The sequence below is a fragment of the Pan paniscus genome, chromosome 18, assembly GCF_029289425.2.
Source record: "Pan paniscus chromosome 18, NHGRI_mPanPan1-v2.0_pri, whole genome shotgun sequence".
NCBI lineage: Eukaryota > Metazoa > Chordata > Mammalia > Primates > Hominidae > Pan > Pan paniscus.
The window spans coordinates 57541959-57568109 of NC_073267.2; the positions used below are offsets into that span (position 1 = coordinate 57541959).

Consider the following 26151-nt stretch of genomic DNA (forward strand, 5'->3'; position numbering starts at 1 on the left):
TTAAAGAAAAAAAGACAAGAGGTAGGGTGACTTCAGGGTTGGTATATCAGCAGCTCAGTGCAGTAAGCAAGTCCCTGTGCTCTGTCCATCTGTCTTGCTTCCTTCGTGCTCACACGAGGCTGCTGACTCCCCAGATAGACCAGGCAACGGGAGGGTATGCCTTCCAGACCCCATCCCGACAACCAACAGACTTCCCCCTCATATGAATCATATCCCATGCCAATGCCCCAAATCGGAAGACAGCAACCTTTCTCTGTAAAGGAACAAGATAGTAAATATTTTGGGCTTTGAGGATATACATTTGGTCACAATCACTCCACTCTGCTGTTGGAATGTGAAAGCTGTCATAGGTAATGCATTAACAAATGAGCACGGTTGCATTCTGATGAAATTTTATTTATAAAAACAGGTGGGCTAATTTGTCCACACTTTTTCTAGACCAGGTAGCCTCAAAATTAGCTCCAGGATACAAGTGTTGATGAAACAAGTCACAGGCAATTTGTACTAATTTATAACCACATGCTTGTAAGTGGCTTATTCCATTCTCTGTTGGCATTTACTATTCAAAAGGTCCTAATTCATAACATTGAGCATATGATCACCCAAAAGGCAGATGATATCAGAGCACAGCAAAGCTGGGGCACTGAAATAAATGAGAATAAAAATTTCAAGGCCAGGCGCAGTGGCTCACGCCTATAATCCCAGCACTTTGGGAGGCCCAGGTGGGCGGATCACTTGAGGTCAAGAGTTCAAGACCAGCATGGCCAACATGGTAAAACCCCGTCTCCACTAAAAATACAAAAATTAGCCAGGCATGGTGGTGCACACCTGTAATTCCAGCTACTCAGGAGGCTGAGGCAGGAGAATCTCTTGAACCTGGGAGGTGGAGATTGCAGTGAGCCGAGATTGCGCCATTGCATTCCAGCCTGGGTGACATCTTGAAACAACAGCAACAACAACAACAAAAACATTTAATTACATTTATAGGGCATTCTAATCCCCTGTGAATGCCCAAACTCCAATAGAAACTGTTTTCATATCTCCTTTTTTGTTTCTCCTATATTGAAAGTCAAGAATGAAAAAGACCTTAGCACTTTGTCCAAATTTTACAGATGGAATGGAGGTTCAGAGAAGGCAAGCTACTTTCCCCATATCACACAGCCACTCAGTGGCAGAATGAAGATCCCAACCCAGGCTATAGTAGGTTGTTGTATTGTTCAAAATATTTGCTGCCCCTCCAAAGAGGAAGCTTATACAACTCCTGCTGGAATAAGCTTGGTCCTTGTGCCTTGTGGTGGCCCTCCCTGTGGAGTAGGGTATATACCACCACCACTACCCACACTGTTGAACTCAGGAGCAGCCAGGCAATTTGTTTTGCCCATGAAATGTGGATGAAAGTAGCACGTATCACTTCTGATTGCCATGTCTGCCTGCCCTCTACCACAAAACATGATGTTCCTGGCAGAGACTGCTCTGCTCTGCTGGGTCGCAGAGTGAAGAGGATAAGCACAGTCACAGCTCACCTGTGATGGATGTGTCACATAAGCAAGAAATATGCCAGTGTGGTCTGGGGTCTTTTGTTACTGCAGCATAACTGAGTCTACCCAGACCAGTACTCAGGCTTTACAACACAGGCACTGCTCTTTTTCACCAGGAGGATTGCATTTCTAGCAGTGTTGCATGGAATTTAACAGCACATGTTTTATTTTTATTGTATTTATTTCTGTAGTGACGAGGTCTCACTTTGTTGCCCAGGCTGGTCTCATACTCCTGGAGGAGCACACCTTTTAGAGTCAACCTGCCTGGATTCAAATCTCACCAGTGGCTAACCTTGGTCAAGTTACTTTCTTGATGCCTCAGTTTCCTCATCAGTAATATAAGGATAACACTTGTACTGTGTTAAGTCTATTCAGGCTGATATAATAAAATATCTTAGACTGAGTAATTTATAAACAACAGAAATTTATTGCTCACAGTTCTGGACGCTGGGAAATCCATGGTCGAGGTGCCAACAGATTTGGTGTTGGGTGAGGGCCCATTCCTCATAGATGATGCCTTCTATGTGTCCTCACATGGAGGAAGGGGTGAACAAGCTTCCCCAAGTCTCTTTTATAAGAGAGCCAATCCTATTCATGAGGTCTCCACCCTCACAACCTAATTAATCAACTCCTAAAGGCCCTACCTCTATACTGTCACACTGAGGATTATGTTTCAACAGGAGGATTTTGGGGGAACACAATGTTCAGATCATAGCAGACACCTACCCCACAGGGATATGTTGAGGATTTAATAACCTAAGCCTGTGCTTTGAGGAATTTGGCTAAATGGCTACTATTATTCTACATAGTCTCCCCTTAGCTGACATGGCAGTGATAGCAAGGGGTTGGGGTGGGAGAGGGGTTTGCTAAGATGGTTTTGTGTCTTATACATGCAAACAGCCAAACCCTCAGAAGTCACTCTCCCCCAAGGATGATACTGATGACCATCACTGTCCTTGCAACAGGCCAAGGGGAAAGGACTGGAGGGGCTTTGTTGTGAAGGGGTTGGGAGCAGGGCCTGTGGAGCCAGACTGGTTAGGGTTCAAGCCCTATCTCTGTCCCTTCCTTCCTGGGCATCTGTAGATAAGTTACTAACCTCAGTGAGCCTCAATTCCCATCTCATGGGGTGAGATGAGGATTCAGTGAAATAATTCATGGAAAAAATGCTTGTCACAGTCCCTGGCACACTGCAAGGTCTCAGTAGACATCAGGATCAATGTCGGTGTTCTTCTTTTGCCAGAGTAAACCAAAGCGAGTGTGGGCAGAAAAGGAGTCATAGGAGGTGATTCATCTCTCAATGCATCTGAAGGAGCAGCAGGGATCATTGTAGCCTATCCTCTGTCCTCATGAAAACACTACCTCTTGAAATCACAGACTGATTATCTGGCTGGTGTCAAGTTGGTAGAAAGTAAAGCATCCCTCCCTGACATTGCACAACTGTCATGGATTCCCATGGCCAGCAGAGACTGCCCAGTCTGCTTGTCATATTGGGGAAGTTATCGTATGTCCATAAAGGTGATGCCCACACTCAGCTGGGAGCAGCTGCTCAGAATGCTGTGGATGTGGGTTTAATGACCTTCGATCAGGGTCATGCACCATGGGGGAAAGCTCAGATCAGGCAAAGATACACTGTGTCCCTTCACAGAGAGATCCACACTTGGCCTGGAGCTGCCCACAGAAGGAACCCCCTGGCTCACGTCCTTCTCAGCCACATGTCTTAGTGCACCCTCTGCTGAGGGCAGGATCCATCGCTGCCAAGCTGCTGGGCCAGGGCTTTCATGCAGTTGCCAGGTATATAAGCTCTACCTAAGGCCAAGTGTGCTCACCTCCCCGCTGGTTGGGTAGACCCCTGCCCAGGCCTGGCCGGAGGAGGGCTGGAGAATAATCGGTTGGAGGTTAACCTCACATGCCCAGCCCTTGAATTGCTGGCTGTTGGCTTTTTGGCCAGAAATCCAGATTAAGCTCTTAACATGCACACACACCTGGGAGGGGTGTCCGCCAGGCTCCACAGCTGTGTTTCAGTGAGTTCATTAGATGCTGTCATTCACGGCTGCCACAAGTGTTTCCCGAGTGCTTCCAGGTGCCAGGCACTCCTTCCTCCACGTCTGGGGAAGCAAGTACGTGACCAACACTTAGAAGGGAAGTGGGGTGGGGGGTTGTGGTCTGGAAGCTTTGCTGACCACACTGCCCTGAGCTGTATTTAGAGCTCAGCCTGGGGCCTGGAAAGCAAGCCCAGGGAACCTCATGGGGCCTTCATTCCTGATGAATGAAAAACAGCCAGAACTCCCAGTGTGCCCCTTGGCAGCTACTACACAAGAGCTTGCTGGATTTTCTATAAATATTTTTTTCCCAAATGTCACCACGAGTTAGCAGCGCTCACTCCTGGGGCTGCTGGGAATACATCTTTACTGCTTCCATCAGAACCAGCCTCCAGGTTGGAGAGAAAGCTTTTTATGTGGTAAGCGACTGTGAAGGTTCATTACTGAGTGAAGGGAGAAGGCAACAAGGGTCTATTGGAGGAAATAGTATGGAAAGTGGAATATCTTCAGTGAAATAATTGCAAGGCGACATTTCAGGGTCATTTCCTACTGCATTTTAACGACGAATAAAGAAGATATAAAAGTGTCATTTATAGAGGAACTCCAGCATTTTGTTTTCTTGGTTATTCTAACAGATCAATTGAGACATATAATATGATTTAAAAAAAAATTTTTGGCCAAACACTATATTCAATCTTTCACGCTACAAATCTGTGTCGTTACCACTTGTCACCCAGTCAAGATGGAAGTGAGTGGGGTTAAACGAGAAGAAAATTCTGCTCTTTTTCCTTCTGATAATGGGCAAGGAAACCTTGCAAACTCCATCCTAAGGCATTTTCCCATGTTGTTTATTGTGGCTGATTTCTAACTGAAAGTTACAATATTTTCAATCTCAGGCACTGGGGTGGTTTTGGTGAAAACACATGAGGAACCCTTGGGGACTTGGGAGGTGAAGGGCAGTTTTTTAATCCACTAGCTGGGTCTGCCTCGGTTCACCACCCAGAACCAACCCCAAGCCCACCAAGTGGGGTGACATGGACTGAGTATGGCAGTGGGGACAACTTCAGCCCCAGCTCACTCCGTGGATGGGAGGGGCTGAAGACCAGGGCTGCCTGCGGAGAGGACAGCCCCTCCTCCTGAAGACTCCTCCTATTCATCTCACAGAGCCTCTTCCTCCTCTAGAATCAGCCGCCAGGACCTCTACAATCTGACTTCTGCTGCTAGTAACATCGCAAATGCAGAATCTGGCTTCTCTGCAAGGACTTCAGGCTTGTCAAACTCAATCACCTGAAAGTCAGAGAAGAAGAACTGAAATCATCAGAAAATATCTACCCACTGTAAAGCTCAAACCACTGGACTTTCTGGGGAGGTGAAGCCAAAAGAGCTTCCTATACCTTCCCATTTTCCATAACCAGGACGTGATCGCAGTTGAGAACTGTGTTGAGGCGGTGGGCGATGGTCAGCACAGTGCAGCCCTTGAAGGCATCTTTGATGGTGTTCTGAACCAGGGTGTCAGTCTTGGAGTCCATAGAGGCGGTGGCTTCATCAAGGAGAATGATCTGTGGAGGAGGAAACATTGTAAGCCAAAGGTGCACTGAGAGGGGAATTTATAGCCTTGGCTCATTTACTTTAAAAAAAAGAAGAAGAAGAAAAATAAGACCACAAGATGAAAAGTAATTAGCTAAACATCCATCTCAAAAAAGAAAATGAGAAGAAGAAGAGTGAAATAAAAGTCACATCACATCACCTCCATCTTTCCAAAGGAACTTGCTAGAGGGACAAGGTTGTATATCCTTTATTCCTCTTTTCAAGTGGTTTATTCTAACCCTACAAACTCATAGGTAGACAGGCTGCACAGGCTTTATCTACTGTGCTAAACTGAGTTGGCATGAAGCACTGCAGCTCTTACATTCATTCCCTATATTGCTGCCATACCAAATGATCACAAACTTAGAGACTCAGTGTCAATTATCTTCTAGTTCCAGAAGTCAGAAATCCTAAAATCAAGGTATTGTCAGGGCTGCATTCTTTCTGTTTCCTTGCCCTCTCCAGTTTCTGGGCCACTTGCATTCCTTGGCCCACAGCCCCTCCTGGCATCACAGCTCCTTCTCTCTCTTTGACTCTTCTGCCTCCTCCTTGGAAAGCCCCATATGAATACGCTCAGCCCACCCAGATCTAGGATCATCTCCCCTTCTCAAGATCCTTAATCGCAACTGCAGAGTCCCTTTTGCCAGGTAAGTTAATATATTAAAAGTCTCAGAGGAACATGTTCACAGGTTCCAAAAATCAGGACATTAACATCTTTGGGGAGGTGGGGGTATTATTCCGCTGATCACAGAACAGATTTGATTTAGCAAATCAGAGCACTTGAACTTAACCCCTGACTCTGCTTGACTGGCCAAGTTACTTAACTTCCCCGAGGCTCTGTTCCCTCGTAGGTGAAAGGGGGCTATGCCTTATTGATGAGCTGGATATGGAGACTACACTTAAACCACTTAGCAGCATGCAGTGCCATGGCAGGCATCAGATCCATGCCGGTCCCTCTCCCCTGACATTAGCACATCTAGAGAATACACACAATGGGTCACACCTTTGATGAGGCTTCAGAGACTGGCATTACTAAAGCAACAGCAATCCCTTCCTGGAAATCAGTAAGTAAGGGTGGCTAAGTCACAAAGAAAAATAAGTATAAATTCTACAATTCCCATATCCTAGCATTCTGATGGCCCTCTTGAGGATCCTGGGGACAGTGTATCCAGATTCAGAATTGTTCAGAGACAATGGGAGAAAGTTGGGAGACAGATTTTTCAAACTCAAACCACTTAGGCAAGCAGAGTGAAAATCTAAGCGAGACCTCCCCAGGGGAAGCCTGGGAGAGGAAGGTGCTCTTGCTGTAAATGGCTGTTACTTTTCAATTTTTATCCCTCACAACTTTGTCTTAAGAAAAAGTGATCGGTTTTTAAATGGCTCAATTGCTCTCTCTTTGCTGAAAGACATACAAGTGGCTCTGCCTCCTGGATTGAGTGGCGCTGCGGGAAATATCCAAAATTTGACCAATCCATTTTCCGTGTTTTCTTACCTTTGAATTACGGAGAAGAGCTCGGGCCACACAAAGCAGCTGACGTTCCCCTACTGAGAAGTTTTCTCCATTTTCTGTGACTTCTGCCTGTAATTTTTCTGGGAGTTTCATTATCTATAAAACACAAAAAATGCCACATTTGTGCTGATGATCTATAAAATTGTCCTATGCTGTCTGTATTGATTGCCCCCTTCTCTTGCATTCATCAGCTTGCTTTATTTTACTGTGGCAAAGAAAGTGCAAAACAACAAACATTTCAATATTGCAAACAGGCACCAGGGAAAGACCAGGGAGTAGGTGGACATTAATAATTTAAAATCACAGTATGACTCATAGAACCCCATAGACCATTCACCAAAAGAACAAATGATGCAGATGCAGTCCCAGAGAGCAAACAAACAAGTGGAAACGGCTTTCTGGATTGCTGTTTCCAGGGACCAAATAGAGATGGGATGGGAGAGTTTTCTGGACATTAAGGAAGGGTAAGACAGGGTCTGACTTATCCAGAGTGACAAGCCAAAGTGGCCTTGGAAGATGCTCATGTTGGTACCAAGTCCTGGAAAAATATCACGCTGGGCTGCAGAGGTGGCCATGCTCACCTGCTGAACCCAGCTGGGGCTGTAGCTCTTATAGGACAGGGTTCCCTCTCACAGATGGTTTGGTCCTCTCCAACCAGCCATACTTGCCATTCCCAGAACATTCCACACCCTCCCGTTTTCTGTGGCTTGTCTGTTCTGATAGCAAATGAGGCCACTGGCAGAGTAGCAGGGCCTTCCATCTGCTCTACAGCCAGACAGGCTTGAGTTCAAGTCTCCATCCTGCTACTCACTAGCCTGGGCATGTTACTTCCCTGAGCTTTAATTTCTTCATCTCTAAAATTAGGGGCAAGAGTACCAACCTCAGAGCATTGTAGTAAGGACCAAGTGAGATGATACATGTAGTGCTCTTGACTGGATCATTGTAGAGCCCTATTGTTGCTTTTAATAGGAAAGAGTAACTAAGGATTATGTTCTACTGACTTACGTGGTGTCCACAAATAAACCTGGCTAAGTGCTGGCCTAGGTGCTTGTCAAATTTAAACAAAGGCCAGGAATCTAGGGCAGTGGTGCTGGGAAACAAACTCCTCCTCAACAGCCCCAGAGACCTACTGTGTCTCTCATGAATGTTCTCTCCAGAACCTGCCAGAGCATCTCGTCGGTGTGACTCCCAAAGGGATCCAAGTTGTACCTGCAGTGAAGGAGAGGAGAGGACAGGGAGCCAGATTTCAAGGACGAGAGGATGGATGGGGAGCAGGTTTTCTGTAGCATGTGGAGGAGGGTAGGAGGTGGCATGTGATGACCTCGTGCTCCAAGAATAGTGCTCAGTACAGGACAGTGGTCCACAAAATATGGACCTCAGGCCACGAGACCAAGGGCCCACAACTCTGCAATGGAGCAGAGACCACTGAGGCAGGCAATGACAGGTGGAACCCTGCCGAGAGGCAGCTCTGAGCAAGGTGCTCAGAAAGACACACCTGGGCCTCTCAGCAGCCCCGAGTAGCAGAGTGGGTTTGAACTGATAAAAATTCTTGGCAGAGAAAGAGGGAGAGTGAGCAACCCAAATCTGCCACTCCATGTATCGGCAGCTCCTAGGGCCTCACAGGGTGCTGAGCAGCTCAGACGCAGAATGTAAATGTACTGTTTCAAGAGGCAGAATGCATTTTTCAAACAATGAACTTTAAATACAGTAAATACAGTTACCCTACTTCATCTGGTGCTCTATGGGAGAAATGCTCCTCTCATCACAGAGAGAGCCACTGCACTGGCTAACTGAGAAACTGCCTTTCCCCTTGTGCCTTGATATCAGATCTGGAGCCCCATAGAAGCTGCAGCCCTACTGTTCTTGTGCTTGAAATAGCTTCTGTTCACTTAGGTGTGGAAATAAATGAATGCACTTTGCAATGGATAGCCGTATACATGGGGTAACTATTTATTTTATTGTGCAAACTGGGACACTTTTCAGAGTGGCCATTGTTAAACCTGATGGGATGCTGGGACACAGGCATAAACTAGGGCTGTCCAGAGCCACTGGAATATCTGCTCAGTGTATGAATGAATATAGAAGCATCTTGCTCATTAATAATGTGTTTATAAAACACAAGTAATGCTCAGACCCCGGGCCCTGGCTCCTCCCAAGGCTGGATGCAGAAACAGGGACCAGCAGTGCTTGTGAGCCCCCCTGGGATACTGCTTCCCTCAGACAGAACAGCTCCAGGCCAGCCATGCCCTGGGGACATCACAAAGTTCTTGGTCAGTCTGATTTCACTCTCCAAAAATAGAAATGCACAATGATTAAAAACAGCTACCTTACTGTACCTACAAACAGGACAGGATCCTGTGGGATCACAGTCAGCTTGGTTCTGAGGTCTTCCAAGCTGAGAGTGCAGATATCCACCTCATCAATAAAGATTGTGCCACTGGCTGGCTCCACCAGACGAAACAAAGCCATTCCTAACGATGACTTTCCTGGGAACCATAAAAGTAAGAACAACAAATCAAACATCAGTTTGTGCTTCCATCATATCCAAGCATTTAATCAGTGGGATTTTTAATGCAATGCAAATGGCTCCATAAGGATGACAGTGTAGACAGAAAGTGTCCTCACCAGGGTGGGGGTGGAGGGATGGGCTACCCTGACACAGTTAACCTGCCCATCCTTGCAGGGGCCCTTAGCACACAACTCATCTCTGGAGCCCTGTTGCACTAGGACGATTGTCATTTAATTAATTCAAAAACCGATGTGTTTGCTTCCATCTCTACACACCCATTCAACCTGAAATCCTAATTTACAGTAAAGAGATTTGAGGGAAATAACAGCCAATCTGACACACATACACATTACTCTCTGGTGTGACTTAACTAGGACATCCAGTGGAAATCCAAAGAAAACAACCCAAAAGAAACAAAAGCAGAGCTTGTCCTCACCGGAACCTGTTCTTCCAACAATCCCGACTGTCTGACCACTTTGTATGTTCAAGTTCAGGCTGTCGAGAACAAGGGGGGTGTTGTCTCTGTATCTCATCTGATAGTCTCTGAAGGTGATCTCCCCATGGCTGGGCCAGTCCTTGGGACAGGTCCCCACTTTGAGGGGATGAGTGCATTCAGGAACACAGGTCTGTAAAGGAGAATAACCAATGACCAGTGACTAGCCATTTGTTTTTTCACTTATTTAACTAATTCATTCATTGATTCACACAGTTTCGGGTACTGCTATTCATGGTAGTGAAATAAACCAATAATGACCCTTAATTCTAGAAACTCACATTCCAGTGGGGATTTCAGATAATAAACAAGAAAAAAAATTAAAAATGAAGACAATAAAACAGAGTATGGCAATAGGATACAGAATGTGATTTGTGTGTTGGGAAAGGGGGGTAGGAGAGTAAAAGTACTTGAGGTTTCAGGAAGGCACCTATGTGACATTGGACCTGAGGGCTGGAGTGCTGGGAGGATGCCAGCTACAAGAGAATCAAGTCCAGAGCCCTCCCGGTTGGGGGAACAGCTAGCACAAAGGCCCTGGGGCCAGAATGAGCTTGGGCAATTTGAGGAATGGAAAGAAAAGTCATGTGGCTGGAGCTTAGCGAATAGAGGGATGGATGACTTAGAGGAATACACAAGGGGAAGCTCATACTGGGCCAGTGGGCCTGGGAAAATGTCAGAAGTGTAGCCCTGAAGCTGTGTGACAAGGCCAGACATAGCCTTGAGTTTGCAGAACTCAACCAGATATAATTTCAAAATCTGCAAGAATCATCATTATACTAGAAGAAGAAAGATGATAAGAATGCAGGATGTCAAGTTCAGAGGTCTTTAGACATACATGAAAAAAAAAAAACATTTAAGTCTCTTAAGAGTCCAAGAAATGCAAGGTCTAATTAAGGAGTAGGGCAGCTTGGCTTCAACACAAAAGCAGCCCCTCCTCTTAAGTCACCTCTGTGTAAACAGCTGGAAATAGGGATCCTGTGTGCCCCATCAGGATGGCTGACCAGCCCAAATCTCTGGTCAGTAAGCAACCTCATTTAGCTGAGAAAATACCTGTATTGTTAAGGACTGAGTATTTTTAACCCCTAGAAGATTTAGAATTAGGAATAAAAATATTTTAGAGAAATGAAACTGTAACAGTAATATTTTTAGTTTAAGAAATCTGCACACTTGGTGTTTCAAGTATTCACAATATATTAACAGAACTTGGGCTTGTGATTCTAATTTAAAATGCATAATTGAATAATTGATTTAAACATGATTTTAAGTTAAAAGTTTACTGTTTATAGCGTTGATACTGTCATGAAAACTTAAAGCTTACTATATTTATAAGTTTAATTAATTAAATTTATACAAACTCAAGAAGGTTTGTTGTTAAATCAGATCATTGAGGTACTTAAAAAAGAAATTGAATGTATTAAATTTTAAAATGCAGTTTAAAATGTTTTAAAATCTTTAACTAAGTTTGTAAATGGAGCCAAACACTCTTCAAAGGCACCTAAATGTGATTGCTAGAATCGGCTAGACTTCTTTTAAAAGAATAGCAAGATTTGTAAGTTGGATATAAAAGCTTTTAAAGAAGAGTTAGACTGAGCTTCTATTTTTCAACTTATGACTTCAATCAAATAATAATTTTTAACTTAAAAAATTTTTAGAGTCAGGGTCTAGCTCTGTTGCACAGGCTGGAGTGCAATGGCATCATCACAGCTTACTGCAGCCTCAAACTCCTGGGCTCAAGTGACCCTACCTCCTTAACCTTCTCAGTAGCTAGGACTATAGGTGCATGCCACCACACGTGGCAAATTTTAACTTTTTCTTTTTTTTTTGGAGAGACAGGGTCTCACTGTGCTGCACAGGCTGATCTCAAACTCCTGGCTTCAAGCATTCCTCCTGCCTCGGTCTCCAAAAGTGTTGAGATTACAGGTGTGAGCCACTGAGCCTGGCAAAATATTAATTTTTAGAAACCAAAGTAAGCCACTGAATTGTATTTTTCTGTGTATCAAAAAAGCCCTTAAGGAAACCTTGTTAAAAAGAACCTCACATTCAACAACAAGAACTTTAGAATGTATTGTAAATACAGGTTTTAAGAAGAGGGATGACTCGTCCGATTTTGGGTTTTTTGTCGTTGCTATTGTTTTTGATTTTTGAGATGGAGTTTTACTCTTGTTGTCCTGGCTGGAGGGCAATGGCACGATCTCGATTCACTGAAACCTCCGCCTCCTGGGCTCTAGTGTTTCTCCTGCCTCAGCCTCCCGAGTAGCTGGGATTACCACCGCTCGTCACCATGCCTGGCTAATTTTTGTATTTTTAGTGGAGACAGGGTTTCACCATGTTGGCCAGGCTGGTCTCAAACTCTTGACCTCAGGTGATCTGCCCGCCTCGGCCTCCCAAAGTGCTGGGATTATAAGCGTAAGCCACCATGCCCGGCCCGATTTTGGTTTTTTAAAAAGACCCCTTTCGCATCTAAAAAGATCCAGTATTTGCCCAAGTCCTGCCAAAATTAACTTGTCCCTCCTCTCTGATGCACTAATTTCTTACCGAAATGTATTCCCTGAGCAGCTCCACGGAGGTTAATTTGGCTTGCGTCTCTGTTCCCGTTCGCACACACACTTGGAGCAGTCCGCTCAGCTGTTGAAAAGGAGCGAGCAGCCGCAGTTAGAGCCCCTTCCTCCTTCGGGTTCTGCAGCTCCCCGTTCAGGAGGCAGTCGTAGTGAATGATCCCTCCCCTGCCTAGCGCAAGACAGCACAAACAGGAGGCCTGCCTTCCCAGCCAAGCGCCCAGAAGTAAAGATATTCCTGTTCGGGTGTTTTGCCTTTAAACACTTCCTTTGTATTTAGAAACAAATGGTAATTACATTTTTCCCTGGCACTCCAGATGGTGAGAATCATCTCCCCACAGAACCACTTGATCACACGCCTCTTTGAGTGGTGGGAATTCTCCCTGGGAGCTGCAGAACTGCTGGCTATCGGCCCCTTGCTGCCACCTGGCAGGGTCTTGCATCTCAGAGCAGCCCTCCCCTAGCCCCTTGCTCAAAAAACAACCGAAAACCACATCACCATAAGAGACCAGAAAACCATCAAGCCTGTCTTCTTGTTATAGTAATGAGAAAGTCAAGGCTCAGACTGGGGCATGTGGCTTGCTAAGGTCACCCACCTTAGGCCTGGATCTCCCAAAAGCCAACCCCAAGATTTGACTGCAAGAAGTATATTAGGGCAGGTTGAATGGTGTCCCTACCCCTAAAAGATGTGTCCATTTCCTAATCCCTGGAACCTGTGAATGCTCTCTCATTTGGAGAGAGGATCTTTGCAGGTATTAGTAAGGATCTTGATATCATCCTGGATCACCTGGGTGGGTCCTAAGTCCAGTGATAAGTGTCATTATAAGAGACAGAGGAGAAGTCACCGAGGAGAAGGTGACGTGAAGGCAGAGGCAGAGACTGGAGTGATGCAGCTACAAGACAAGAGATGCCAGGGATGGCCAGCAGCCACAGAAGCTGGGAGAGAGAAGAAAGATTCTCCCAAGCCTCCGGAGGGAAGCTGGCCCTGCCAACACCTTGAGTGCGGGCATCTGACTCCACAACAGTGAAAGAAAACCTTTCTCTTGTTTGAAGCCTGCAAGCATGTAATTTGTCACAGCAGCCTTCACAAACGAACATAGGCAGTGAACCCAGATTGTACCAAGAGGGGATGGAGGAGTGAGCAGGGGAAGAGAGGCCACCCATACCAGGTGTGTTTGTGAGATGTTACCGCTGTGGGCAACTGAGAGTCCGGCTGGTCTTGGAGCTCTGGGATGCTGAATGGAGCACACCTCGGAACTGTCCCGTGCCGGGGCAAGGAAGCCGGGGTACACGGGGCTACATAGCCACTAACTCCCTCAGTCATTGCTGCACTTGCTTCTGGGTGTGAGAATGCCCAGAACCTCCAGCCTGCCCTGGAAGGGTGGGGCAGCCACAGCATTTGTCACCAAGTGGGCTAGAGGCAGGGCCATCTCATGCATTAGCGAACTTCATTGACTGAGCAGTAGCCATGGGCCAGGTACTGGTTGGGGTGCCGGTTTCCAGGGTTGAAGGTTATAGACAAGATCCCTGCACTCAAGCAGCTTCCATTCTAGTGGACTGGCAGGGATGGTGCACAAGGCCACTGCGGGAGTGACAAGAATGTCCCAAAAGCAGGTTGATGTGGGAGAGGGGCCGGGGCTGGAGAGTTACCTTAGATAGGGGGTTCCAGAGGACTGTGTGAGCTGAGGCATTTATGATAAGAAGTCCACCAGTCAAACTCAGGATAAGAATGCTCTAGTAAGAAGCAAGCGGTCTTAGCAGCAAAGAGGCAGGGGGCGCGAGCAGGCGAGTGACGTGGAGAGGGCTATGGGTGCAGACCCTCTGAGAGCCCCTCAGAAGGCCTCCCTGCTTAATACAGTTCAGCAGTTTCCACTTCTTTAGAGCAATGGCTCTCAACCTGCCCCACAGAGGACATTTGGCCATGTCTAGAGACAGGTTGGGTTGTCACAACCTGGCGGGAGGGACGTAATACCAGCGTCTCATGAGCAGAGCCAGGGAGGCTGCTGAACATCCTACCGTGCACAGAACAGCCCCTCACCAGAAGGATTAACCAGCCCCAAAGCCCACAGTGCCATGGTTGAGAAACCCAGTCTTGGAATACAGGTAATACCCCGCCCCTGGCTTACAAAGCTCTATGTATTCTACTCTGCCGGCACCTCATACCACCTTGCTCAAGCCATGTGGGCTTCTCAGATCCTCAAACATGCCAGGATCATGCCTACCGCTGAGCCTTTCCCTGAGGCACTCTTTCTTCCCATCTTCCTTGGCTGGTTCTTTATCCTTCAGGTCTCAGCTTGGAAGCCACCTCCCAGCAGAGGCCTCCTCTGGCTGTTGTATGAAATGCTGCTTCCCCTTCCGACAGCCACATTCCTCCACTCGTTGTCTTCCTAACATTTAAACACCTTCTGAACTTCTCATCTATTTACTTGGCCCTCATTTATTCCAGCTGCCCACTAGAATGAGGGCAGGACTTGTCCAGACTGCTGACTGCTGATTCCACAGCCACTAGCACAGTTCCTGGCTCATGGTGGGTGCTCAGGGGATATCTGGCAAATGAATGAATGAACCCTGCCCTTGAGAAGGGCATATACATCTTTTGCTAAATGCAAGAGTATCAGCTCCAAGGCCACGGCAGCCCTCCCAGGTTTAAGATGCCCACAAAGGCACAGTGCTGGCCCCAGGAAGTGCTTATTCTCCTGCGTGATGTGATATGATGTCACTTTGCATTCACTTTCTGCTCTGTGGGATTTCATGCCAATTTCTCATCCATCTAGGGAGTCTTCTCTAATCTCAAGTGGAGTGCTGTCATTTTGATTCTGTGTTCTCCAAAGGGGGCTAATGCTCAATGAAGCCACAGAGCCAGCTGGAGAACAAGTGTTCCCATAGATCTCAATGCTGTGCACAACCTTACAGGAATGTTTGAAAACAATCTCATGGAAAGCTGATAATATCGCCCAAAAGCATGACCTTAGTTGGGGAAAGCTGTTTTACTTGGACCAATTAAGGGAAACTGTTCAACATCATCTGTTTGATATTTTACTAGGCAACAACAAATGAAGACATCTATCAATACAGGAAACTGGTTACCCAAGGAAAATTCGTTTTTCCCCACTTAAGAGAGAGTACAGAGAATACATTTTTGTTTCCTTTCTTCCCAAAATACCATTTAAATGATATCAGAGAAATTTTCCATAAAGAATAGACCTTTAACAGTAAGGGGATTGAGAAGAGATAGCAGTGAATAAGCTACAAATTTCTGCAAGATGGAAAGAGGATGAAAGCCTTTTGATAAAATGGAAGCAGAGCATGCTAGAGTTTAAAGAGCAGAACCCAGAGAGGCTCCAGGTGTGAGAAGGGGGCCCACAAAGAGGCTGGCTGATAGGCTCTGTATATAGACAACCACTCCTGTCTGGTTCACTCACTCCTCTTCCCCTCTTCTTTCTCCTAACCAGAGTTAGTTGGACCCTTTATCCCTAGGCATGGGAGCACATGTGCACACGGACACACACACATAAACATGATTTTCTCTAAAGAAATTGAATTAACTGCCTAGGGATAAATTGGGCTCTCTGAATAGTCCCCTGCATAAAAACTCCTTTAAGTCTTGCATTTGGGTACCTAAAAGCCAGCTCCCTGGCTGCTTTCCTGAAGTGAAGCCAGCCTATGGAAAAGCCCCACCACCCACCTACCTGCAGTCATAAAATTTCCCATCAGGAGACACCTAGCAAGGTGAAACAAAGGCAGAGGAAACTCTGAAAACCCAACCCAGTTCCCCGGAGTTAAATACTAATGGGTCAGGAGACAGATGGACAAAACCAATGGCATGAAAGAGCAAGAACGAGAGAAACAAAAAGAAAAACTACCTCTGGAAGAAACAGATGCAAGTCAAAGAAGGGAGGAGAGTTTAGGAGGGGAAAAAAAGACTCTAACTGATATGGTTTGGCTTTGTCCCCACACAAATCATCTTGAATTATAGCTCCCATAATTCCCACGTGTTCTGGGAGGGACCCAGTGGGTTGGGAGATAATTGAATCGTGGGGGCAGTTTCCCCCATACTGTTCTCATGGTGGTAAATAAGTCTCACGAGAGCTGATGATTTTATGAGGGGTTTCCCCTTTCACTTGGCTCTCATTCTCTCTTGTCTGCCACCAAGTAAGACATGCCTTTCACCTTCCACCATGATTATGAGGCCTCCCCAGCCACGTGGAACTGTGAGTCCATTAAACTCCTTTTTCTTTAAAAATGACCCAGTCTCAGGTATGTCTTTATCAGCAGTGTGAGAACTAATACACTAATTAATATTAATATCCTCAGAGAGATTCAAAAATATGCTGCATCCATGTAAAAAATGATTCTTTTAAAAACTCAGAGAATAAGAGCTTGTGGAAATTAAATATGTGAATATATGATTGCCAAATTTAAAATTCAAGGAATAGCTGAATGGCAAAGCTAACAAAAATTCCCAAGATAAAAAGACAAGAACATGGAAACTGAGAGAAAAGAAAAAGAAACAGAGAATTGATGCAAGAAATTCAATATTCAACTGACATGAATACAGTAAGAAAAAAAAAACAAAGAAAAAGAGGACATTGTCAAAATGAAGGAGAAAAAGGAGAAATGTTTCCAAGCTGATGAGAAATTTGACTTTAATCTTAAAGAACTCACAGCATCAAACAGAACACATGAATAAAGACCCACATTCAGATACATTATTCCAGAGTTTCAGAGCACTAAGAATAAGGACTATGTCAAAAAAGTTTCCAAAGATAACAAGATTCAAACAAACATGAGGACCAGGTGGCCTGCGTTCAAATCCTGGCCCTAACATGTGACAGCTGTTATGATCTTAGGACAAGTCTTTCTGTGGCTCAGTTTCTTCATCTGCAAAATGGGGATCACGGCAGTATTAGAGGGTTGTTGTGGGGAGGAAATGAATTAATTTAGTTAAAAGACAGGGCCTGAAGCCAATCACAATCAATGCCGTATGTTCACCTATTATAGTTACTCAAAAGAAAAAAAAGCAACCAAGAAGAGAAGTCAGTAATTATTTGTCATCAATATTATGACTGTCTCTCCAGCATTCATTTCACTCCCTCCACTGTGGATTAGCTATGTGACTTAAAGTTGGAAATGGTTGTAACTCCATCCCTAGCCTAACCAATGATCCGTATCCCATCAAACCACTAATTAGTTCTGGGATGCCTAAATTAATCCAATAAGAGTAATGCTCCAGGCTTTTGCCTCCATGGCTGGGGCAGGAAATGCTTTCCTCCAATAACAGTAAAGCTCCAGGCTTCTGCCTCCGTGGCTGGGCCAGGAAATGCTTTCTTTCTGCTTCCTCTTTGCTGTAGACCCCAGAGGCTGCTGGTCACCTGTGAGGAAAGTCATCACAGGGCATGGGCAAAGCTCAGAGACATGATCCCACTGTGCCTGAAGTCCACACAACCATCCTACTTTTTAATGATGTGAGCCACTAAGCTCCCTTTCTCATTTAAACCCATTCGAGTTGGGGTTTTTGTTGTGTCCATCCAAAAGCACCCTCGCTGATGTATTACAGGCCGGAGCCTCCAGACTAAGCCCAACTTTGCACCAGGCATTACCTGGATGATGTATGACAATGACAGGCCTTTGGATGAAGTACTGATGGAGGAGAAACTCAGGGTCACCAACAAGGCCACAATGAAGGTAAGGATGTTCATGAGGACATCCATTCTCAGCGCAAACCACCTGAGAGCACAGTTAAAGTAGAGGAGGTGACTGGAGTTTTCATCGTTTAGCGTCTTAAACCTACAGTCAAGAAAATCAGAAAAAGCAGATCAGGTTGTGCTGTAGACTTAAGGTTAGGGTGACTGGAGAAATGAGGCCAAGGAATTTTTAATCAAGGGAACACACTCTCACATAGCAAACTCTTACAAAAATGAACATATATTCATGCTCTTAAAAATCTGCCACTCTAGACATCTTTGATTTGCACATATTTTGGGAAATCTCATGTGGCAATAGAGTAGGGTGCTAAGTGGCTCTTTCTCTCTTTCCCAGAACTGGCAGCTAGAATCTATAGCTGAGAAGAAGACGTGCTGAGTGCTTCACATTCTGACTCCAAAGGATCCCTATCGTGGAGTCAGCCACCCTCAAAGGCTTTGTGGAATTGACAATTGGCCCCCTTGATCTATAGAAAGGGTGGGGGTGGGTTGTGGAGGAGGTCACCTTTAGGGAAATCAATGTTTGTGACTGTAGAGGAGGGAAGGGAGGGTGCATGTTAGGTTTCCCTCCCTGAATCAGAGAAAGAAGATTGAAGACAATTGCTTATAAAGCTGGGAGCTTCTTCAAGGACAGGAAGCTGACAGCTTGCATCCCTGCTGCACGTCCATGGAGCCACAGGGCTTGGAGAGGGGGGAAGAAGCACAGAGCGGAGTGACAGGGAGATGACACAGCCAGGGGACGGGGGCAAGACCCACCCCTGGAGTTCCGCATTCCCCAGATGTATGCAAGGTGGATCCCATCAGCTCCACAGTTCCTAGGGCTGAGATAGCAGAAGGAAGATGACCTTGGAGGCTGCAGTCTTGATGTGACGGTCCCTGGCATGAAGCAAAGGGGCCTCCACATCAGAGGAGTGCAGTGTGAGGGCTGCCAGGCAGAACTCACAGGAAGACCCAGCAACTCCTACCGATGCAGCAATGCTGGCAGAACTCCTGGGGTTCTGGCCCTGCTGGGGCCTCCAAGCTGCTGTCCCACATCTGCACAGTGCATTGCAGCAGCAGGAAAGGATAGCAGAAAGGAGAGAATGGCCCAGAGGTTCCAGTCACCCAAGGATGTGTTCTTCCTGCTGTCCCCTCCCCAGTTCCCCCACATGGGCATCAGAGAGCCAGGCCTGGAGAAAAGGAAGAGGGTGTTTAAAAGCACAGAGCAGGTGCTTCTCAATTGCAAGCCTGCCCCACCTGACACACACACACACACACACACACAGCATAGCCTTGCCACACCAAGCCTCTGGGGGAAAGAGACCTGTGGCTTGAATATATTCAAGATTGAAATTTTCACCGCACTGAGCTGACCATTAACCAAAAGAGACATCAGATTCAATTGCCACTGTGGCTTCCCTGATCTAGTGGGGAAGGGCTTCATGAGAACAGCTGGTAGAAACTATTGGGGGAAAAATGAAAACCCTTCCACGCTTAAAGCCCTAAGGAGGTACAATTCCTCCCCTGGCATAGCTGTGAATGGCCTTAGGCACTGCTGCTCCACGCTGTCCTGGAAGGCCTCCCAGAGTTCTGCCTGGAAGCCCCTCTGACCAGCTGCCCTGGGCTCTGCTGCCCTCTCCTCCTCTCTGTTTCAACTCTAACTTATTTTCCCCGGAGCTTAGTCAAAATATTCTTCAAAACACAGTGCTGTTTCTATCACGTAGCTATACAGCATACAAATTCAACTGACAGCCTCCATGACCTGGAAGTCACCTGTGGTCTTATCCGTGTGGTTGGTTAGATTGCATAGAAACAAAATCACTAGCTGGGATCACATTGGAATTTGACCTCTAATCTTTTTACATTTTTTAAGCTGTAGCATTTTTGTCTGGTGGCAAAGGCAATACACATCAGAAACCCAAGCCCTTTGGAAAGAAACTATTAAAAGAAGGGAACCCTCATCAGTCATTCTTGGCTCCCTATAGGATTCTCTCGGAAATCTTGGAGTAGAAGCTGTGGGAAGACAAAGTTTGCATGTGTGTTTGTTGCGGGTGAGTAGACTAATGGCTCCATGGGCTTTCCTCATAGCCAGGACTTTGGAAGTGTCTATGTGTGAGGCAGGACTCTTGACAAACGATGTTCAGGTCAAACTAGGGTCCGGACTAGGTGCTGACTGAACTAAAGACAAGGTGTGATGTCAAGTCTACTCTGAGATCCTGGGTGGTAAAATGGAGGGGGCGTGAGAGAGAGAATTAGAGGCAATTCTAAATTTAATGCAATTCCAGGCTGGTTGCAGTGGCTCACTATAATCCCCGCACTCTTGGAGGCCAAGGCAGGTGGATCACTTGAGGTCAGGAGTTTGAGACCAGCCTGGACAACATGGTGAAATGCTGTCTCTACTAAAAATACAAAAATTAGCTGGGCCCCAGTTACTTGGGAGGCTGAGGCAAGAGAATCGCTTGAACCCAGGAGATAGAAGTTGCAATGAGCCGAGATGATGCCATTGCACTCCAGCCTGGGTGACAGAGCAAGACTCTGTCTCAAAACATAAAAATAAAAATAAATAAATTTAATGCAATTCCAAACTCAGAATGCATTCGATGCACCCTTTAGAACTGCATCTAATTCTTTCTCTCTGAAGGGTGTGTTGGCATTTTAAGGAAGGAAAAGACAGAAAGTGGGAAAGGCTGCTATGGATTCACCAAATTCCATTTTCTTTTCCTCCTTTGGACACAGCTAGACTACATTTCCCAGCCTCCCTTGCGTTAGGCGAGCCCATGTGACTCCAATGTGGCCAAGGAATGTGCAGAAATCTTGGGACACTTTGCTAGGGTTGGACCATAAAATCCCCCTGGGTCCTCCTTCCTGGCCTCTCGCCTTGTCTTCCGGCCCAACACAGAAGATCCGAGAGAATACCTCAGGGCCCTTGGGACAGAAGAGCCCCAGATAGAAACAGACTATGCCTGAGTGTGGAGTACAATCACCTACTGTTGCCCCATGGACCTTCACTAAATTGTGACATCAGGAAAAATAAAAATTTATTGCATGAACTCCCTAAGATTTGGGGTTATTGTTACTGCAGTGAGCCTACTGTGATTTATCCTTTTTCTTTTTTTTTTTTTTTTTTTGAGACAGAGTCTCACTCTGTTGCCCAGGCTGGAGAGCAGTAGCACAATCTCAGCTCACTGTAACCTCTGCCTCCCAGGTTCAAGTGATTCTCCTGCCTCAGCCTCCCAAGTAGCTGAAATTACAGGTGCCCACCACCACACCCAGCTAATTTTTGTATTTTTAGTAGAGATGGGGTTTCGTCATGTTGGCCAGGCTGGTCTCAAATTCCTGACCTCACATGATCCACCCACCTCGGCCTTCCAAAGTGCTGGAATTACAGGCGTGAGCCACCGCACCCAGTCTGATTTATACATTTTATGTCGTATTTTAGAAGTTTGAAGCTGGAAGATGCCAGAGAGATTTACTAACGTAGTCCCCATATTTTAAAAAGAAGAAAATGCTAAGTGAAATGAAAGGTGGCCTTTAGAAATTATTTTTACAAGAATCGTGTAATAACATGAAACAGGCTATTTCAAACTGTTAAATAAATTTAAGAAATGATTATAAATAAGAAGAAAAAGAAGACGCCATGAATAGAAAAAAAGAACAAAAAATGGAAGGAAACATGAAAAAATTAATAGGTTTGGGTTTGGGGAGGGGCTATAAGTGATTTTTTTCTTCTTTTTTCTTCTTTTCCCTATCTTCCTGAATCAAACACATTTTTACTTTTAGATGAAAAATAGAACAAATGAGGTTGTCATTGAACAAGCTCCCCTCATTCACATCTTCTGGGGCCCAAGATGCTGGAAGAGAGGCTGTGAGGCCAAGTGTCTTCAAGGACTCCTCCTGATTCTTCCAGCTCTTTGTCTGTGATCAGTCCCCAGCAGCCCAGACTTCCCTCCTCCTGTGCACTCCCCATCGGAGTCAGGCATGAAGCATGGGGGCCTGGGGCAGGGCCCCACATGGGACTCACTGGGTGATGCAGCTCTCCTTCTTGCCATAGGCATGAATGATGCCCAGGCCCTGCATGGAGGAGGTGATGTGGGAGAACCAGGGTGACCGGCTGACATTCTCCACCTTCTTGAGCTCCTGGACTCCTCTGTGGAAAATGCTGGAAGAAAATTGAAAGGGGCCAAGTGGGCCACAAAGTGAGGTCTCATCAGGCTTGCCCTCACACATACAGAGCCAACTAGGCACTCAGCACAGTGCTTAAGTCAGAGACGGTGCCATCTAACTGGGGATGAAGAGCAGCCTGCCATTCTGCAGTGGTGCCTGCCCCAGGTGTGGGAATGTCGGAGGCGTGAGAACCATGAGTCAGCCACACCTTCGTTTGGCCACGGTGCTGTGTTTCTCATATCAGGAAAGTCTCGCTCCACAAGGCGTGATTCTAGTCTTCAAAAACCAAAATTTCTCATACAGCACAGCCCCTAAGTATCAGCCAACCACTTTTTGGTGCCCAGCCAGAGAAAAAGTGATCTGATCTAACTCTGGAAGAAAACCCCGTGTGTCAACTGCCAACATGTGGCCTTCTAAAGGCATTTTCAAAGGTAATTTTGAATGAACATCATTATAGCTGACTTTAAAACCAAACACCCACGGGATGCAGCTCCCCTTTATGTGGAAGCTCCAGGAGCCCTGGTGAGCAAGAGACCAGGGACCTCGGGTGTGTACAGCAGCTGGCTGGCCCCTGAGAGAGAAGACAATCAAACCTCCAGACTCTCAGCCAAAACAAACCCAGGGCAGTGAGGAGGGAAGTCTCATTAGTGCAGAGCTAAAGTGAGTTGTTTGGAAACACTTGGATAATTCAAGCAGGACGAGCTCTGGTCTGTCTAGTCTTTATAGCTAGAGGGGTGGGTACAGAGCAGGGAAAGAGCTTTTACTAAGTAAATCAACTGCATAAACAGGAGGACAGACAAGAGCAATGATCAAATACAGGAATGACAAAAAGGAACATGAGCCCAAAGAATCCACTGTAAGAATGACATCCAGGACTTGCTTTTATCCTGTAAATGACTCTCAGAAATTATTTGTATTTGGTCATCACAATAAACCCTTGAGTTTGGAGACTCAGACCATTTCATTTGGAGACAGGAGAAGAGGGTCTGGAGGCAGGGAACCTAAGGCCAATTCACGCTGACTTCCTAGAACTAAATCAAAATGAAAACCCCAACTTTCCCCGCCTAGGTAACAAAAGGCTCAAAGGCTACTCTCCTTGCACACCTGCCCCTTTTTCTGGATGACAGATGTACCTTTGATTAGTCCCCTCCCACAACCAATCAGGCTGGTGGCAGGCCAAGTCTTCATTTGTATAGGAGTAACTGTAACTTCACTTCAGCCTCTGATTAGTCACTTTCTGCAACCAGTCAGACTGATCATGGGCCACTACTTCATTTGCATGGGGCGTACACCAAGTGGCCAATGGGAAACCTCTAGAGGGTATTTAAACCCCAGAAAATTCTGTAACTGAGCTTTGAGCCCCTATGCTCAGGCTTGCTCCCATCCTGTGGGAGTGTACTTTCATTTTTAATAAATCTCTGCTTTTGTTGCTTCTTTCTTTCCTTGCTTTGTGCGTTTTGTCCAATTCTCTGCTCAGGACATCAAGAACTTGGACACCCTTCAAGAACCTGGACATCCTAACAATTTCGCTTCCTCAGGGTCACCACGGGAACAGTGAAAGACAGCAGCAAGAGTCCAGCTCTCCCAGCTCCCTAGGGCACAGTGTCAGCTCCCAGAGCCACACCTGCCCCTGCACAGAGTCCAGCTCTCCTGCCCCAGTACATTCCCACACCCGCATTTGCCACTGTCCACGGACACCATCAGCCGACTTGTTGAACAGAACTGAAACATCCGAAACTAAACTCGTATTCTTATTCCCCAAACGGCTTCTCTTCCTGCACCACACGTATCTCTCTTCACATCGCTCTCCACCTTGAAATCATCCTTTGCCTCTCCCATCCCCCAACACCCAAAATTCCACCAGACGTGGGAAGTGAAACCCTGATGACACTACCTTGGAAATGGCTCTCAAATCCACACCTCTCTTCTGTTCCCACTGCTGCTGCCTACGTCTGGTCCTCATTAATTCTCTCACACAGACTGTAGATTTCAAGGGACTCCTACCCTATAGTCTGCCCTGACCTTTCTGTAGCTCCATTCACCCTCGACACTGTGGCCACAGCAATTATTTCTAAAACTAGGATCTGAGTGTGAAAACCAACAACCCTGTGCACAGGTGAAAGCAAGTCTAGGGTTTGTGGGCTGAATATTTTATTTGGAGGATTCTCTTTCAGATCTACAATAACTAACCCACTGGCTGGGCACGTCTAGGAGCATAATCCTGTGCACAGGTGAAAGCAAGTTCAGGGTTTGTGGGCTAAATATTTTATAATTTGGGGGATTCTCTTTCAGATATACAATAACTATCCCACTGGCTGGGCACGTCTAGGATCATGATAAATGATTATTTTTAGTTATGATTTTTATGGAAACTCTTGCATAACAGCTTATTCCATTTTTAACCAACAAGCATTGGTTGTGTAGTCTCCCTGATCCTCACAAGCCCTCTGAAACAGGTGAGGCATATATTTCAATGATTACCATTAAGGAGAGAGGAAACTGAGGTTTGCAGCACCTCTCTGACTTCTCCAAGGTCCTTCAGCTAGTTGTGGCAGAGCTGGGGCTCTAATGCAAATTTCTCTGATTTGCAACCCTTTGCCCTCACCCAATACCCACCATGCTACCTGCTGGGAACCCCAGCTCACCCCAGGAACAGCGGGGAGCCGGGCAGGTCTCCTAGTAGGCTGGAATCATGGCTGTCCTCCTGCTTTCCCCCAGGGTGGGTGTGCACAGCTGCAGTGGGAACCCCTGCCCCGACACTGTGCAAAGCTGCCTAAGGCCTTTCTCTAAACACACCCATGGTTAGGGTGGCGGTTATTTCTCAAAGCTCAGAGCAGCAACGGTAGAGCCCCATGGTTAGGAACATAGCAGCAGAGAGGAGGCAATCATGGCTACTAGCTTCTTGGCCTGGGACCAGTGCCGTAATCTTTCAATAGTTTCCACCTCTCAGGGTTGCTCTGAGGCTAAAATGCCAGATGTACGCAAAGCACCTGGCATTTACTAAGTACAAAAAAAATCAATGGTAGACCATCAGTAAAGACAGCAAGCACTCAATGCTCAATATCACCTGATACCCAGTCACTGTGTGTGTGTATCGTTTTCTCATGTAAACAGCACATGGGCCTACCGTAACAGAATGAAGAAGCCTACAGCAAGGCTGGCCATGACTAAAAGGACAGCAGGAAACACAGCAGCCAAGATCACGAGAATAAACACCACCATAAAAAACTGCTGCAGAAAGTTCTCTGCGTGAAATGGCAGCCTCACATCCAGCTCGTCCATATCCTTGGAAAAACGGTTCATTAGCCTGCCAGTGGGAGTCGTGTCAAAGAAGCTCATTGGGCTCTTTAAGATCTGTGGAGAATGGTAGAGAGTCAGACAGAGTCGAGATGCATGCTTAGTAAACCCTGCTGCTCTGCTGGAGGTGAAATTGTGAGCACAGGGCCTGACCTTTTTTCCAGGGCACAACACAGTGTGTCAGGTGATCTTGGGAAAGGGAGGATGCACCCCATTCTTGCGGCCACCGTGAATGAGTGTGAATGTGGGGATTCAGTCTCTGTGCGGAAGTCCCGAGAGACCCCCTATAGGTCAGGCTTCCCCCTTCAAATCTGGGATGCAGCCTGAGACGGGAGAGGCTGATGCCTTTGTCGGAGGAAGGAATTTTGTGCCCCATGGCAATAAAAAGCCAAGTTTCACTTTGTCTCTTTACCTCCAAAGTGTGGGCCCCACCCATATGCTCTAGCCAGGGCCCTCCCAGGCCCTGGCTGCCACCCACCACAGCAGTGGAATGCGGAGGGGGGCCGGAAGGATCTCTTGAGGGCCGTGTCGCACTCAGGGCTCTTTGGAGCGGGAGGTGCTTTCTTGGCCTGCGCATCTCTGCCGCGGAGTGGCCTTCCCCGCCTCCATCCCCTAGCCCAGCCTCAGGGCTGATCCACTCCCACAGCTCCCTGGAATCTACCTTCAGTTGGTAATTAGCTATTTGGGAGACTCTTCCCAGACTAGACTGCAAGCTCTATGAGGGCTCTGGCTGTCCCCAGAGCCCAGCACCATGCCTGGCACACAGCAGGTGCTCCGT

At 46.4% G+C, this 26151-nt stretch overlaps 1 protein-coding gene across 42 annotated transcripts in view; it reads right to left on the minus strand.

Moving 5' to 3' along the window:
• Positions 1-375: 375 nt before the first annotated feature.
• Positions 376-26151, minus strand: part of ABCC12 (ATP binding cassette subfamily C member 12) — a 77043-nt gene continuing 51267 nt past the window's right edge. For 33 of the 42 annotated variants that reach the window (XM_057300074.2, XM_057300110.2, XM_057300106.2 and 30 more), the window contains 10 exons: positions 25204-25430; positions 21934-22071; positions 17832-18018; positions 12212-12301; positions 9620-9809; positions 9001-9160; positions 7805-7883; positions 6657-6770; positions 4972-5136; positions 376-4864 (listed from right to left, as the gene is read on the minus strand). In XM_057300074.2, the coding sequence (XP_057156057.2) occupies positions 4778-4864; positions 4972-5136; positions 6657-6770; positions 7805-7883; positions 9001-9160; positions 9620-9809; positions 12212-12301; positions 17832-18018; positions 21934-22071; positions 25204-25430 (1437 nt within the window). In that variant the 3' untranslated portion in view covers positions 376-4777. The remainder of the gene's footprint in view (positions 4865-4971; positions 5137-6656; positions 6771-7804; positions 7884-9000; positions 9161-9619; positions 9810-12211; positions 12302-17831; positions 18019-21933; positions 22072-25203; positions 25431-26151) is intronic. The other 9 variants (XM_057300109.2, XM_057300087.2, XM_057300096.2 and 6 more) reach the window with 1 other exon arrangement.